The following is a 17,145-nucleotide window of genomic DNA, read 5'->3' as shown; positions in this document are numbered from 1 at the left end:
GGCGGTAGAACCTCCAGCCAAGTACAAATAGAGTCCACCAAGAGAGCATACTTTGCTATAAGTGAGTAGCAGTATTAGCATATCTATATACATGAGAAATCTGCACTCCAGAAAAATTGGACACTAAGAGAGAAATATTAGCTAACAGATAATGAAATTCAGAGTTGGAAGCGTGAGAGGATTGTAATCCTTTAACCACCAAAAGAGAGTTGGTCTCAATAAAGTGAGTTGGTAAATGAAGATCTTTAAGCTATTGCAAGCCATACATTAAAGCCATTGCTTCCATAACTTCCAGTTTAAAGGTACCTGGGAAAGGCATCGACATAGCAGCAACAATATTGCCACTGCTGTTACGAAGAACTGCACCAAAACCAGAGGAGTTATTCATGCTGTTTACCGCATCATCAATGTTCAATTTCAGCCTACCTGATGGTGGATTTATCCAAGGTGAATCTTTGTTGACAACATGTATTGAGGAAGAGGAACCAGCTGTGTTCAGTTTCATGGATTGCCTGGCTGATTGGAACTCTTCAAGATATGCAAAAGCGAAGTAGAGAAGAACATCATGCGGCCTTGGTTTTTGTTATGTTTTTCTTTATTCCTCTCACTCCAAATACTCCATAGTATTGTTGCAAATTGCTCAAGGTAAAGGAGAGTCCATGATGCAGAGACATGTTGTAGCTGTTTGTTAAGAGTCATATGCCAAGTTATGTGATTACTGAGATCAAAATCAGAGTCTTTCCAAAGACGTTTGGGACGGATACAAAAAAATAGAGCGTGTGGAATCGTTTCTTTATCACGGTGGCACAAAGAATAGATAGGGGAATCCGCAATGTGTCTTATATGTAAAATATCAGCCACAGGCAAGCAGTCATGAATGGCTCTCTAAAGAAAATTTTTGACTTTTGATGGGATATTCAGCGCCCAAAATTTCTTCCACCACCTAAACTTCTACTTAATATTTTATTTATATTTATATATATACCATTGAATGTAAGATTCACCTTCGCCACATACATAAATGGACCAATACCTAACAAAAAAGAAAAAGAAATAATAAAGCTTTGTGAGTCCAATAAATAACCAGTACGTTGTGAGTCCAATAAATAATAAAGCTTGGCAGCATTATTCAACTTTCATCACCAAAAAAGAAAAGAAAGTTTTTACAATTAAGCACAACAATGAATGAGTTTCTGATCTCCCCAGCAGCAAACTCTGCTCCTTCTGTTTGTATTGGGTTGATCAAAGTATTTTTCTTTGTTATTATTTCCATACTATATGGTCATAACAATAACAATAATAATAATATGGGCGTTATTGGTGCAACAAAAGTAATGACCTTGAACCAAACAGTAGTTCCTGCATTGTTTGCTTTTGGAGATTCCATTATAGATCCAGGCAACAATAACTACCTCAAAACCATTGTTAAATGCAATTTCCCACCTTATGGGAGAAACTTCATTGGAGGCATCCCTACTGGAAGGTTTAGCAATGGAAGGATTCCCACAGATATTTTAGGTACATATATACATATAAATTGTGTACTAATTATCTAATTTACAGCTAAATGTACATACCCTTTCTCTTTGTTAATACATATTCTAGCTTAGATTGCATGTCCATCAAAGTTATTGGGGCTAACTCAATCTAATAAAACTAACTAGTTAGGGAATGATTGGATCGAGTATTTATTACTAACCAATGTGAAATTATCTATAGACAGCTAAATAAATACAGATATAAAAAGAATGTGAATTGATAAATAGCTAATTATTGTGTATGTAGCTGATGAAATACTTAATATCAAGAAGCTTTTGCCTGCTTACCTGGATCCAAGTCTTCAACTTAAAGACCTTCTTACTGGAGTGAGTTTTGCCTCAGGTGGTTCAGGATATGATCCTCTCACATCTCAAGTAGTGGTATATATATACATACATGTCTCTATATTATCCACTTATTATTTTATTTTATTTTTAATTTAGGTGTAGAAAAATCAGATACTAATTACATTTTCTTTATATATATATATTGTTATTAGTCTGTGTTATCATTATCAGATCAATTAGAGATGTTTAAAGATGTGATAAGAAAGATAAAGGCAGGAGTTGGAGAAAGCAGAGCAGGGATGATAGTATCGAAAAGCATATTCTTAATTTGTTTAGGGAGTGATGACATTGCCAATACTTATCTCACTACCCCATTCAGACAGCCTCATTATGATATTCCTGCATATACCGATCTCATGGCTGAATCAGCCTCAAGTTTCATACAGGTCCTATATATTTTATCATCTATAAACTAACCAACTTCAATATGGTTTTTTTTTTTTTCATATCTCATTTAAAATTTAAATGCATGCCAAATCTCTTGGAAATTTAGTGGTCCACAATATTAATTATTTAAATATCATAAAAATTATTTAAAAATTTTTAAAAAAATAAAATTAAAATTTAAAATAAATAAAAAATAGTAATTTTTTTTTCTTCTTCCTTCTTCAACCTTCAAAGACATTCAACACTCACCCCACAACAACCACCACACCACCACCGTCACACCACCTCCGTTAACACCACCACCGTCACACCACCTCCATTAACGCCGCACCTTCATGGTGCAATCATCACCATCGTCACACCACAACTACTACCATTATCACAACCACACTATCATTACCACCACGACCACCAATATTTTCCCTAAATCAAACAAAAAAATACATATGCAGATCTAAAAAATAGAGAAAATTGTGCTAATTATTTAGATTTTAAGGACCATTTCAATACAACAATACCAATACCTTACAACACATTTTTTGCTCTTAAAACCCCCGATTTAAGAGCCGAGAAATCCAATTCGAACCCGTTAGGGTTCCACCATTACCAAAAATATGGAAGGAAAATAGTATCAAAGGTTTCCCAAGGCCAAAATGTGAGAAATGGTCATATGCAATAAAACCTATACCTTGGTATAAGAGAGTTTTGTTTATCAAGAGAGTAAGCCATGAACCCAGAAGAACTAAGGTTGATAGCGATCGCAGAAGGATGAATTAATGTGAAGTGACGAGCAAGGAAGCCATCTTTGAGAGTCAAAATTGATTCAGAGATGGAGCCTTGTGGCTCGTTGCCCTTTTCGTCAAAGAGAGAGATAGACGAGAGAGGAGAGCGAGCGCGAGAAAGTGACTGAGAGAGGAAGCAAAATTTTAGGGTTTTGGTTTTGAAGGATCGAGAACCAGGTTTTGGGGTTTGTTTGGGTTGTAAATGGTCGGAGGTGGCCTTGCCATGGCTGTGCAGTGGTTGCACAGAAAGGAAAAGGGAAATGAAGAGAGTGTGACAGAAAAAGAAGAAGACCATGATCGCCTAGGTTTTGGGTCTCGCAGAAGGAACAGTCTGATGGTTGAAGAAGAAGAAGAAAAGAAAAGGAAAAAAATAAAATTTATTTATTTATTTTTCTTAAGCACAAATTTATTTATTTAATTATTGTTTTATTTATAATTTTTAAATATTTTTTTATAATAATTAAACAATTAAACTTACGTGCACTTTACCACGTATACACTTGTGATTTTGTGAATACTTATGCAGTTTACTTGACACTTAAGATATTTTTTTTTGATATAAGTGTAAAAGCTAAAATGGAATGATAGTTTGGAGGGTTTACCACAAAAAGTAGATTTCAAAGGTTAAGTGTTACAAATTAAGCTAATTAGGATTTTTGCTCCCGAACTTTGACATGTACCAAATCATGTCCCCTGAACATTTAAGACATTAATAATTTGATACACATCAAATTTTGAGGGACATAATTTGGTAGATATCAAAGTCTAGGGAGCATGATTTAGTATATAAAATGTCACAACCCGAGCCCTAAACTGTGGCAGATATGTAATATCCATAACTTGGGTGGTCAAAGGGCACACTTTGACCATTGTAGGAAGATAATGCTTATAAATGACCCTTTAATTATACTTATTTAAAAATAATGGATTAACTCCTATATATTGATAAGAAAATATTAGTGACAAAATCAGGACCACTCATTAATATAAAAGGACAATAATATCCTCACAATTATGTAGTCACTAAATATATATATTTAATAAGTCAATAAAATACCAAAATAATATCTAACATCTATTATTTCTCATTTCTAACTACTACATAGCTAATTTAAGTCATCCAGACCATCCATTCAAGCTTAAATACAAAATCAGTTTCATTGAAAAGTTTGATAAATAGAATAAGACCAAAATAATAACAATTTTTTTTCCTCAACGGTACCATCCTCATCCAATATCATCAAATAGAGTTCCTGGAATAGGAGAAATAGGAGGTGAGCTTATAAAGCCCAGTAGAAAAACAACTAATATCAAAGGACCCTCGGCTTAATAAAAATTCCTGCATGATTAGCTTTTAAAAATAAAACATCTCATCACTATTGTCAAAATACATAAATAAGATAGAGGGACCACAAATAATCATAAAATCAAGCTTCAAATACATATCACACCGTCTACTAGACTCCTAGCTCTCAATACCAATCATAGAAAATAACATCCAAAAATTGGGGTAGTCGCACCTGATAACCACTATAATACTATGGCTCAAATTCAATTCACTCACTGTACAGATTCTAGGTCTTTCAACTATAGGTGAGTGCACCGCTGATCTACCTATGATGACACAGAGACTAGGTCGTGAAACAACAATATGCACAAATCACGATCAACATGGCTCTCATCAGTATAACTAAAAATAGGCAAATAATAAGAATAACAAAAGAACATATTACTTTTTATTTTCTACAAAATTCGATAGCCAACGGTTGTATTTTGAATAAATCCAAAAATTAAAACATGCTTAAATATTTGTACAAAAAAATATTTGGCACTCAATGCTCCAGGACAGACCAGAAAAATACACAGATTAAGTATTTAATTTTTCAAACAATTTGCAAATCATAAAAATTAGAATATATCTAATGTTATTCAACACATATAAAATCAAGTCCAATATTCAAGTTAAGTCCCTACCTCTCCCAATGTTGGGAATTATTTTACCAGGATCTTAGATCTACTCACAAGTATGTTTATTAACATCCTAAATATGAACTTTCTAAAACGATAAAATAAACACATATAAAGTTAAGAAAACCTTACATTGATGCAGCGGAATAAATGTCTCCTTCCACTCAGATCTCTAACCCTTGATTCCTTTCTGTAGCAGAGTATAATCAAGATCTGAGCCCGAATCTCCTTCTTCTTCAAGCTTTGATCCTTCACAGTCTTCCAATCTATGATTGAGTTGCGCTTCTTGTGTGTGAGCACTTTACTCTTTCACTAGGGTCACGAAAAAGATGAAGGAAAAGAGGGAGAGAGGTTTCGGCCAAGGTAGAGAGTGAGGGAAGGCTCAGTTTTTCTGAAGAGAGAAATTTCTGTCAGAAAGGCTTATGAAAACTTATGATTTGACTGAGCCATCACTTTCTATTTATAGGCAACTTACTAGGTTTAGGTTTAGAATTATTTGGCATTAAAATAATAAAATAATAATTTGAAAAAGCCTTATAAGTGGCCGGCCATAGGTGTTGTAATGGGCCCCACTTAATTTTGCAATTTTATCAAATTTTATCTCTATTTTCTCAAAAATGCCAATTTTCCAATTCTAACCTTTAAAATGCCAAAACTAATTATTTAATAATTAAAATACATTATTAAATAATATTGTCATTTAATTTAATTATTAATTAGACATATAAAGTCCATTAATAAATAAATAAACCCAGAAAACTCTTTTCCTTACAATTTCACCCCTGAATAGTGAAAATTCATAAAATCAGACATAGTCTAACTTTAGAATTATAATTGATCAATCACGAATCAATTAATGAGTCTTATAAGCAGAATGTTCTCAACTAGAATGGGGACCATGGATCTATATGCTGAGCTTCCAATAAGTGAACCAAATTTACCAAGTAAATTCCTACTTATTAATTCTTCGTTGAATCCACTCTTAGAACTTAGAATTGCACTCTCAGACTTATATAGAGCATATTGTATGTTTCACGATACCAATATACTATCTCATTTAACCATTGTTATAATCTTATTGTGATTTAAAGATCCTCTATATAGATGATTTACATCGAGATGGGATTTCTTTACCGTTCTCACCCCTCAATGTATTTTGCCCCTTAAAACACTTAGCTACCTGTAAATGGTGTTTAGTGATCTAATAATTAGTCAGTTAAACAAGAGCTCATCCATTTACTTCTATTTGCTAAGCTCGAAGGGAATCATCACTTAACTTCTATACACCAGTAGAAGCTATAGATTCCATATTTATGTTCAGCACTCCCACTCAATCATACTATCATGTTCCCAAAATATACGTATCACCCTGACCCAAAAGTAGGCTTAACTAATAAATCAAAGAACATGAATAACACTCCTGAGTTGAGCCCAAGCATATCAAGATTTAGATTCTGTTCAATCTTAAGATCAACTACTGATATTGACTTGGAAAGATATGTATAACGGCAAGTTGGAAATATCTTAACTTAGTTGCAATATCGGTGTATACTCCATACATTCGAAACTAGTATACTTTACTAATGTCCTGGAAAGAACATAACACTTACTCCAAGTGTAAGTACACATCATCGCTGATTATCACATTAGTGTAAATCCAATAACACTGATGAAACAGGACCAAAACTTTTGATTCATATGATCACAAACACATTCCATCGTGTTGACGATACTGTAATTGTGAATAAACATATGATCTGGATTTAATTGATTTTGTGTGTATGAATGTAATAAACATGTTAAACATATTAAACCATTAGCATGTAAAATTCATGCAAACATCAATCACTTCAAATTTCTTATATTGATAACTAATCAGATTGTAAAGAGTTTTATTTAGGGCATAAAACCTAACAAACTCCCACTTGCACTAATATAAAACAAGCTAGCAAATAGGTCAATACGATGTCTTGATCTTCGGATCAAGTGTAGTATATTTGAATCCACCCAAACTTCCGGAAACTAGTTCATAAATACTCTTATGAAACATCCTTTACTATATGCTTTACTCGTCAAGGGATACCGAGATCTTTACCGTTTTAAAAGTACATACGAATTAACGGAAGGACATATCTCTCATATTTTAAAATATGTAATCGAGATAATACGGTGTAGACTTTTCTTCAGTGATATAACTTTCTGGTATTTTCGAATAGACCAAGTTATAGTTCTTCTCTGGTAGAGCTTGAATTATTATACAATAATTCCTCCACCCCCAAAGTAAGCACCATCTTAAGAATTTCGAAATTAGATGGTGTGATACAAAGACAACGATACACGCTTCCTTAATATACGACATATAGATCACTTTCATAAATCCTTCTTGAATATCTTCTAATGTTCCCTATTTGATTACATCTCAGATAGCTCCCACTCAATAAACGGATATGTCTGGTTAAATAATACTTTTAACCTCTGATTGTTTGGAGAGTTACCTAGTTGTGACTTTTGTATTAGTCTGAAACTTTAAGTTAAGACTAAGTCATCAACATGGCAGACTAGTATTTGAAGTGAAAAATTCATGCCAGAGATAAAGTAATCAAAATTAAGATACCATCAAATTTTATGAGGATTAAGAATTCTTGGCTCAAGTCATTCGAATGGACTGAACTAGAGTTCTTTATCTTATTCTCATAATTCTGATAAGCTATACCTATCCATGTGAATGGTTAGATTTGCTTTTCAGTAGTGTTCTTAAGTACCTATCACAATTATCAACCTAATGAAGATGGGTATAGAACTTTAAAATTCTCCCACTCAATTAAGGTAGTGTGAAACTTTAACAAAGAACTTTCAAAGGTATCATGCTTTTACTTACAACAGTAAAAAAAACGAAATGGAACATACAATCAAGATCAAGAATTTATATTGACAATAGCTGACTCATTATATTACTTCTATGTTTAAACAAGATATGTGTTTCATAGGGAATTGTGGAATAGACTCCACCCCTAAGAATATACATTTAGGGTACTATGGAAAATCTCCACCCCTAAGTATATAGAGATTATGATCCACCCCTAAAGGTTGTAAAGATCATGATTCTCTCGTGTGATAGAGTTTATGTGGAGTTGAATACTATCCGAGTTCATTAGATATAAAAGATCGTTGAACCGCATAGTTTTCTTAACTTTTCTCCACCCCTATCGTATCATAAGATCCTTTTATTAAACAAATTCTTAATAATTGTATGAGAATGAACAATTATTGATAAACATAGAAATAATTTCTAGTGTTTATATAATATAACTCTATGAAGAGTTGTAAATATTATAGAATTTGCATCAATAATAAAAACACTTACACATACAAACATATAAATATAATGTGGTAATAATTGATGAAGATAGAATTAAATGAAGCTCAATCTCATAAATTGCAATAGGGAATTTCGAAAAAAAAAATAAAACTTTATTAATGATAAAAAAAATATTGCAACAATATGAGAGAAACGAGGATAAATATCCTAACTAAAATTTGAAATCCAAATTGTCTTTAAACTAAAACAATTAATTCAAAAAATAAATTGAAGAGCTTCATCTTCATCTGGAGCGATTTCACCCTTGGTCCAAATACTTGTCGATCCAACTCAATTGAGTTCAAGTAAGCTTGGCCTTTATAAGAAGAAGAAAACAAATAAACAAAGTTAGTCCGTAATTATAAATCCAATTGGATAATAATTCACTAAAACTCTTAAAGTTTATGAAAGGAAATACCTTGTTTCTTTGCAAGAAGTTTAGGACATTGGGGTTTCCAATGGCCTTTTTCATTGCAGTGGAAACACTTTCCTTTAAGTGTAGCATCACCGAAGGAGCGAGTCTTTTTCATGACTTTTGTTCGCTTCTTGGTGTTCTTCCACTTCTTCTTCGATTTGGGCTTTGAAGCTGCAGGCGACATTTGCTTCGTGTTTCATCGTCCCATTACCATTACCGGGATGAGGTTTACTCCCTTTCTTCTTGGGTCCTCCAATCAAATTTTCATAAGTTTGAAGGTCATTGACTAATTCATGAAAGTCAATTTCCTTCTTATTCATGACATAATTTGATGTGTATGGTAGAAATGTTTGAGTCAATTCGTTCAAGATAAGACTTACTTGAGTAGCACCGTCCATTTCAAGACCATGATCCCGGGCTTCTTGGAAATAATCTGGACATGAGGAGAACATGATCACGCACGTTTTGATGAGGTTCCATCCGTGCGTTAATGTACTTCTTAGTCGCGTCAAAAGCGTGACCGAAGTGATGCCTTACCGAATAGCTCATTTAACTTCGTCATAACTTCGGCGACCTTCTCTCGTTTTAGAAAAACCGAGTTTTGAGGGTGTCAACCATGCTAGAAAGCATAAAGTATAGAGCTTTGTCATTTGCCTTCCGCCAACGCTCATACTTTTCTTTCACAACACTTTGGATGCATTATCCCTGTGCACTTCAGTGACGGCTCGCTAAAACAAACAAGGCACTTTCTCCTATGAGAGCAATATTAATGTTCTCATTCCATTTATTAAAGTTAGATCCATTCGGCTTATTTTCATCAACAAAGTGATAACATGGGATTCATTTTGACAAACGGGATACTACAAAATAATAGAAATCAACAAATAGAAATTAATAATGGTTTAACACACAAAATCAATTCAGAAATTATAAGCACATAGCAAGTAGGAATGATATGAGAAAATACTTAAAAATTCAATCCTAAATAATTTCCAAGGTTTTCAACAAACTGATATCAGTGTCCCGTTTAGGCGAGAGTCAAAGCTACCATCCATTGAATAGAGTTGTCAGCTCATCTAAAATGTTAAACATTCTAGCAACCTTTTATTCGATCAAGATCGAATCCGGCGTTGTCCGTTTGGCGAGAGTCAAGGCTATTCTATCTCATGAGCTTCTACCATTGTTTCGCAATTTGCAAGTCAAATATGGTCGCCACCATTAGGGTGATCTATACCATATAAAACACTTTACAAACCACTTATCATGCGAGATTAAACGGTGCGAAATTGCTAATGAACGTTCCTCCATTAAAGGAGGATTACTCACTAAAACAAACGCGGTGTAAAACCCACAATGGAGATCGAATATCTTAATAATAATAAAGCTCATTGTTTAAAATGTATTTTCTTATTATTCTAATAAATAAATCTCATTAAATTCTATTTAAGAATTAAAATTCAAAAATAAGAATTTAATATAATATTTATAAAATTATACTAGATGGTGATTGAAATAAAATTAATTATTTCCATCTTAGTAATAATCTTAAATATAAATATTAAGGAAATTAATTTAAGATGAATTAAATAAATAATTAACAACTTAAAAATTTCCTTTGAGAATATATTTATTGGGTTCGAAAATTAAGTATAAAAAAAATTATACAATTTTCGAAAATAATAAAAATAGAAAAGCAATACTTCAAGCAAAAATATCACCTATCTAGATATTCTTTTGACTAGTTAATTCAATTTCTAATAATATATATATTTTAAATTCACTTATTTTAAATTAATCTATTAAATGAAAAAATCATTGACTTGAGTTGGTCCAAGAATTAATTAAAATAAATAATTAATTTACAACTCAATCTATTTTTCAAAAAAAATTCGAAAATATTGCATAATTAAAATGCAATTTCGAAATTGATTAATAAAATAAAGAAAAATATATATTTTGAAAATTATTTAAATTTAAGTTGAAAAATTAAATTTCAACCTAAAATTAATTTTCTATTTAATTAAGTGTCATGAAAAATCAATAAATATTTAAGTATCATGATGAAAATCAACTTAGATATTTAGATTTTTCAACTTAATTAATTGTATTAAATTCAAGAAATAAATAATTAAGTGTAGAGAAGCCTTAATTATTAATTTCTATTTAATACTAGGAAAAATATACTTAATAAAATTGTACCAAAATTAATTATTTAAATAATTAATTTCACAAAAGTATAATATTTTCCTATATAAGTATTAGAAATAATAAGTAGTCTAGAAATTACTATCTAGAAAATATCTTATTTGACTAAGTATCTTTTCAAAAATTTGAAAAATATCTAATTTAAGTTATATAGAAAAAATCTTAAACTTAAATAATTTCAAATCTAGATTTAATTAAATATCACAAATTAAGTTGTAACCACTTAATTTGAAGATATCTTTTAAAGTTAATATTTGAAAAGATATTAACAAAAAAAATATCTAAGATATTCCATTTCAAGTTAATATTTGAAAAGATATTAACTTAAAAAAATATCTTAAGAATCTTTAATAACTAATGCCTAAGATTCCTCAACTTGATTTAAAATTTAAATCAAATATTCAAATTTAAGTTAGTTAAGAAAAATCGCTGATACAACTAATTTATAACTTAAATAGGAATATTTAATTAAATAAGCTCCAGAAAGAATCTTAGTTAGTTAAAATTCTATATTTAATTAAATACAAGAAAAATACAAATAGTTTATCTAGAAATAATATCTAAACTAAAAGTGTTTTCTTAAAATTAACTTTAAAATATTAAAATGAAAATAAATTTCATATATTTTAAAAGTTAATTATGTTGCTAATTCAATTTTATTAGGTCAAACTATTATAATTAACCTAGTACGATGCTATTCAAATCGTGCAAATGGGCCTTCACAATTGGGGTAGTTCATGTGAGGGGGTGCCGGGTTCAAGATGTCGTACCCACTTCTATGGCACCCAACTCTCACACAAGGCCCAAAAGAGAGGAATTTAACCTTAAAATGAATAACTGTTATTAATTGAATAGGTCCAATAACTAAATGGACCTAAATAAAATCTATCATGGTGTGACATTTTATTTAGCAACAACCTATATGCATCTATATAATAAAATAAACATATAGGCTCACATTGCACACTTTGGATGGATCCTATCATGTTGCTAGGTCATACACAGATGAAAGAATATTGTAAAATTTACCTGTTACAAATTATTTACTTGACCAAGGGAGCCATCAGATCATTAGATGCGGCAAAAAGTAACCATGGCTATTTGCGATCAAGTAATAATAGGTTTTTAAAACTTACATACAAGCTAAAAACACATACTCACCGCAACAAGGTTAGCTGGATAGTTGGAAGTAGGATTTATTTAATTTTAAATAAATAATTTCGAAAAATAAATAATTAAATAAAATATTTTAATTAATTTCGAAAAAAAATTAATTAATTTCGAAAAAAAAAAATATTTAAAATTTCGAAATTATTTTAAAAAAAAATTTAAAATTAAACCTACTATTTGAAAAATTAGGTTTCAACCAACCTAAATATCATTTCAAAATTTGCTAACTACTTTTTAAAAATTAAATGTTATTTTAAAAATAAAAATTAAATAAAAATTAGAAAAGATAAATAAAATATCTTTTTCGCATTTTTAAATTTAATTTAAATAAATAAAATAACAAAATTTAAAAGTTAGCAAAATATCTTATATCTATTTAAAATTACATGATTATAAATATCTTATTTTAAATTTAAATAATGTCAAAATATCAAAAAGATTTAAAAAATCTTAATAGATAAGATATTTTTAAAATATCTTAAAAGATAGGATATTTTTAAATATATTAAAAGATATTATAAATATCTTTAAAAGATATTATAAATATCTTAAAAGATAAGATATTTTTAAATATCTTAAAAGATATTATAAATATCTTAAAAGATATTTTAAATATCAAAAAATATCTGACCTTAAATTTAAAAAAAATATAATCAAATTTAAAAATAAGATAGATTTTTAAGCAAAAAGATAAATCTTAGTTATTCAAATTCAAATTACACTAATATCTTGAATTAAATTAAAAAAAAATATTAAATTAATTCAAAATGATAATTAGAATTGAATTAGGAATAGTAATAGTATATATATAAAACCATACAAAAAATTGGAAGTTAATTCCATGAAAAGGTATGAAAAATTGAAGAAAATTGAAAAAATTCGAAACTGTACGGACAGCTCTGCGATCATGAAACTATCAAGACAAACCGATTTTGTCAAATCTTCCAAAAATCATAACTAATTCAAATAAAATCCAAATTGAGTTCTGTAAAAGGCTAACTTGCTTAATTTTTTCCATACTATCCAATAAAAATAATTCCAGAACCGAAATAACAATTATTTTTCACGAAAATTTCATAATCATCAATCAATCATCAAATAACACTCAATACAACATAATACCATCCAAAGAACATACAAACAATCGTTTTAAAGTCCAAATTACATGCAAGTAAATCAATTACCATGGCTCGAGGCCAGCTTGTTGGGAATTATTTTACCAGATCTTAGATCTACTCACAAGTATGTTTATTAACACCCTAAATATGAACTTTCTAAAACGATAAAATAAACACATATAAAGTTAAGAAAACCTTACATTGATGCAGCTGAATAAATGTCTCCTTCCACTCGGATCTCTAACCCTTGATTCCTTTTCGTAGCAGAGTATAATCAAGATCTGAGCCCGAATCTCCTTCTTCTTCAAGCTTTGATCCTTCGCGTCTTCCAATCTATGATTGAGTTACTGCTTACTGTGTGTGGGCACTTACTCTTTCACTAGGGTCACAAAAAAGATGAAGGAAAAGAGGGAGAGAGGTTTCGGCCAAGGTAGAGAGTGAGGGAAGGCTCAGTTTTTTCTGAAGAGAGAAATTTCGTCGTAAAGGCTTATGAAAACTTATGATTTGACTGAGCCATCACTTTCTATTTATAGGCAACTTACTAGGTTTAGGTTTAGAATTATTTGGCATTAAAATAATAAAATAATAATTTGAAAAAGCCTTATAAGTGGCCGGCCATAGGTGTTGTAATGGGCCCCACTTAATTTTGCAATTTTATCAAATTTTATCTCTATTTTCTCAAAAATGCCAATTTTCCAATTCTAACCTTTAAAATGCCAAAACTAATTATTTAATAATTAAAATACATTATTAAATAATATTGTCATTTAATTTAATTATTAATTAGACATATAAAGTCCATTAATAAATAAATAAACCCGTAAAACTCTTTTCTTACAATTTCACCCCCGAATAGTGAAAATTCATAAAATCGACATAGTCTAACTTTAGAATTATAATTGATCAATCACGAATCAATTAATGAGTCTTATAAGCAGAATGTTCTCAACTAGAATGGGGACCATGGATCTATATGCTGAGCTTCCAATAAGTGAACCAAATTTACCAAGTAAATTCCTACTTATTAATTCTTCGTTGAATCCACTCTTAGAACTTAGAATTGCACTCTCGTACTTATATAGAGCATATTGTATGTTTCACGATACCAATATACTATCTCATTTAACCATTGTTATAATCTTATTGTGATTTAAAGATCCTCTATATAGATGATTTACATCGAGATGGGATTTCTTTACCGTTCTCACCCCTCAATGTATTTTGCCCCTTAAAACACTTAGCTACCTGTAAATGGTGTTTAATGATCTAATAATTAGTCAGTTAAACAAGAGCTCATCCATTTACTTCTATTTGCTAAGCTCGAAGGGAATCATCACTTAACTTCTATACACCAAATAGGCTATAGATTCCATATTTATGGTCAGCACTCCCACTCAATCATACTATCATGTTCCCAAAATATACGAATCACCCCGACCCAAGTAGGCTTAACTAATAAATCAAAGAACATGAATAGCACTCTGAGTCGAGCCCAAGCATATCGGGATTTAGATTCTTTTCAATCTTAAGATCAACTAATCGATATTGACTTGGAAAGATATGTATAACGGTAAGTTTGTAATATCTTAACTTAGTTGCAATATCGGTCCAAATTCAATGTATACTCCATACATTCGAAACTAGTATACTTTACTAATGTCCTGGAAAGAACATAACACTTACTCCAAGTGTAAGTACACATCATCGCTGATTATCACATTAGTGTAAATCCAATAACACTGATGAAACAGGGACCAAAACTTTTGATTCATATGATCACAAACACATTCCACTGTGTTGACGATACTGTAATTGTGAATAAACATATGATCTGGATTTAACTGATCTTGTGTGTATGAATGTAATAAACATATTAAACATATTAAACCATTAGCATGTAAAATTCATGCAAACATCAATCACTTCAAATTTCTTATATTGATAACTAATCAGATTGTAAAGAGTTTTATTTAGGGCATAAAACCTAACACCCAAGTCGTTAAACTTTATCCAAAAAGACGATCCTAAGCTCTCAAGTCCCCAGCTCCAATTGTTTAGTCCAATCTTAAATATCACTCTCACCTATACCATCAAATGGCTAAATAATTATGATCATTGTATTCTACATTCAAAATCGAGTCCAACGACATATAATATGACTATATTTAAAGTTTAGAGTTTTGAAACATCACCTAAACAGTGCACATTAACTATCAGTGGCGGAAGAAATCGGTGTACCGAAAATGTTACCAAAAACAGAGGTAGTATATATCAAAACGACCACCCTCGACGAGTAGATCACACTCATGCTAACCATTTATCGAAATGATACACGATATCGCTAAAAAAGAGCAGAGCTACAAAAACGCCACCGAAAAAAGTAGTGGGCTGAGTAAAATAGCTTAATGTAGATTGTTCTAGACAAGCTAATTCTAGTGGTGACAATGACTCATCAAACGGACACCAGAGGTGGCCGAAAAATCCTGTCAAAATTTGAACCTACAAATTTTAACTTGGGATCTGGGGCTAACGGTGGCGAAAGGGGCGGCGCCACTTGGGAGTTGAGCTCGTCGGCGCTTGGAAATTTGAATGGTCTGACGCGTGGGGACGGGCGGTGGCCAAAGAGTGGTCACCGGAGTTACATTGGCAATTGTGTTTGTGAGTTTTTCTTTTGTGGTTTGAAGAGAGAGAGAGAGAGAGAGAGAGAGAGAGAGAGAGAGAGAGAGAGAGAGAGAGAGAGAGAGAGAGAGAGAGAGAGAGAGAGAGAGAGAGAGAGAGAGAGAGAGAGAGAGAGAGAGGAAGGTCAGTTTCTTACTTATTATTATATATATACATTTTTTTTATTTCTGAGTCAAAACTGAGTCTTTACATAAACAATTACCAAATTAATAAAATTGGACAAAAATTCTTAAATTCAACAATAACAATAATTATAACGTACACGAATATGAAAGAAAATTAGATTAAAAAATTCTTCTAGATGTTAAAACAGGTAAAGAGTGCATCCGTGTATCCTTTTTAAAGGGATACAATTGTAGATTTTGCTGCAAATTCGCTATTGCATTATTTTTTTAAAAAATATTATAACAGCAACAACTATCTATAATTAAGTACTAATACAGATTATAGAGTTAATTTTGTTTGTTTTTTTTTTAAAAAAAAATAAATAACAATATTGAAAGTAAGACTTTAATTATATGTATAGGATCTGTACAAGGAAGGAGCAAGAAGAATAGGAGTAGTGAGTATACCTCCAATCGGGTGTGTGCCATCCCAGAGAACACTGAGTGGAGACATATCAAGAGGATGTAATGAGCAAGGCAACCAAGCAGCAATTCTCTTCAACTCCAAGCTCTCTTCCTTATTGACTTCACTCAATAACAAACTTCCACAAGCAACACTTCTCTACCTTGATATTTATAATCCATTGCTTACTCTCATCCAAAACCCTGCTACTTATGGTACGCCCTTTGCTAATATTAATGTATGTATTGTTAGAATATTAACAGTAATTATGACATTATTAATTACTTAAAGTGTTTAATTAATTTCAGGACTTGAAGTGGCGAATAAGGGGTGTTGTGGGACAGGGAATATAGAGGTGAGCATTCTATGCAACCCTTTCACTAAACAGAGTTGCAATGATGCTTCCACATACCTATTTTGGGACAGTTACCATCCCTCTGAGAAAGCCTATCAATTGATCACACATATGGTCTTTGATCATAAAATAAACAACTTTTTTTAATTATTTGTGTTGTGAATAAGCAGCCTATGTGTTGAGAACTTTAAACATTAAAATTAAATGATATTTATTGGTTATCATTGGAAAAGCAGAGGAAAACTAGATTGAACT

At 31.0% G+C, this 17,145-nt stretch overlaps 1 protein-coding gene across 1 annotated transcript; it reads left to right on the top strand.

Annotated features, from left to right (window-relative positions):
* Nucleotides 1-1,095: 1,095 nt before the first annotated feature.
* LOC115712047 (GDSL esterase/lipase EXL3) lies at nt 1,096-17,122 on the top strand. Its single transcript, XM_030640255.2, has 5 exons — nt 1,096-1,518; nt 1,786-1,919; nt 2,039-2,272; nt 16,495-16,750; nt 16,844-17,122. The coding sequence occupies exons 1-5, from the start codon at nt 1,182-1,184 to the stop codon at nt 17,035-17,037; spliced, it is 1,155 nt and encodes a 384-aa protein (XP_030496115.2). The 5' UTR covers nt 1,096-1,181; the 3' UTR covers nt 17,038-17,122.
* Nucleotides 17,123-17,145: the final 23 nt, after the last annotated feature.

This window comes from Cannabis sativa, chromosome 4 (genome assembly GCF_029168945.1).
Source record: "Cannabis sativa cultivar Pink pepper isolate KNU-18-1 chromosome 4, ASM2916894v1, whole genome shotgun sequence".
Classification (NCBI taxonomy): Eukaryota; Viridiplantae; Streptophyta; class Magnoliopsida; order Rosales; family Cannabaceae; genus Cannabis; species Cannabis sativa.
This window is presented reverse-complemented; position numbering and strand designations above follow the sequence as displayed.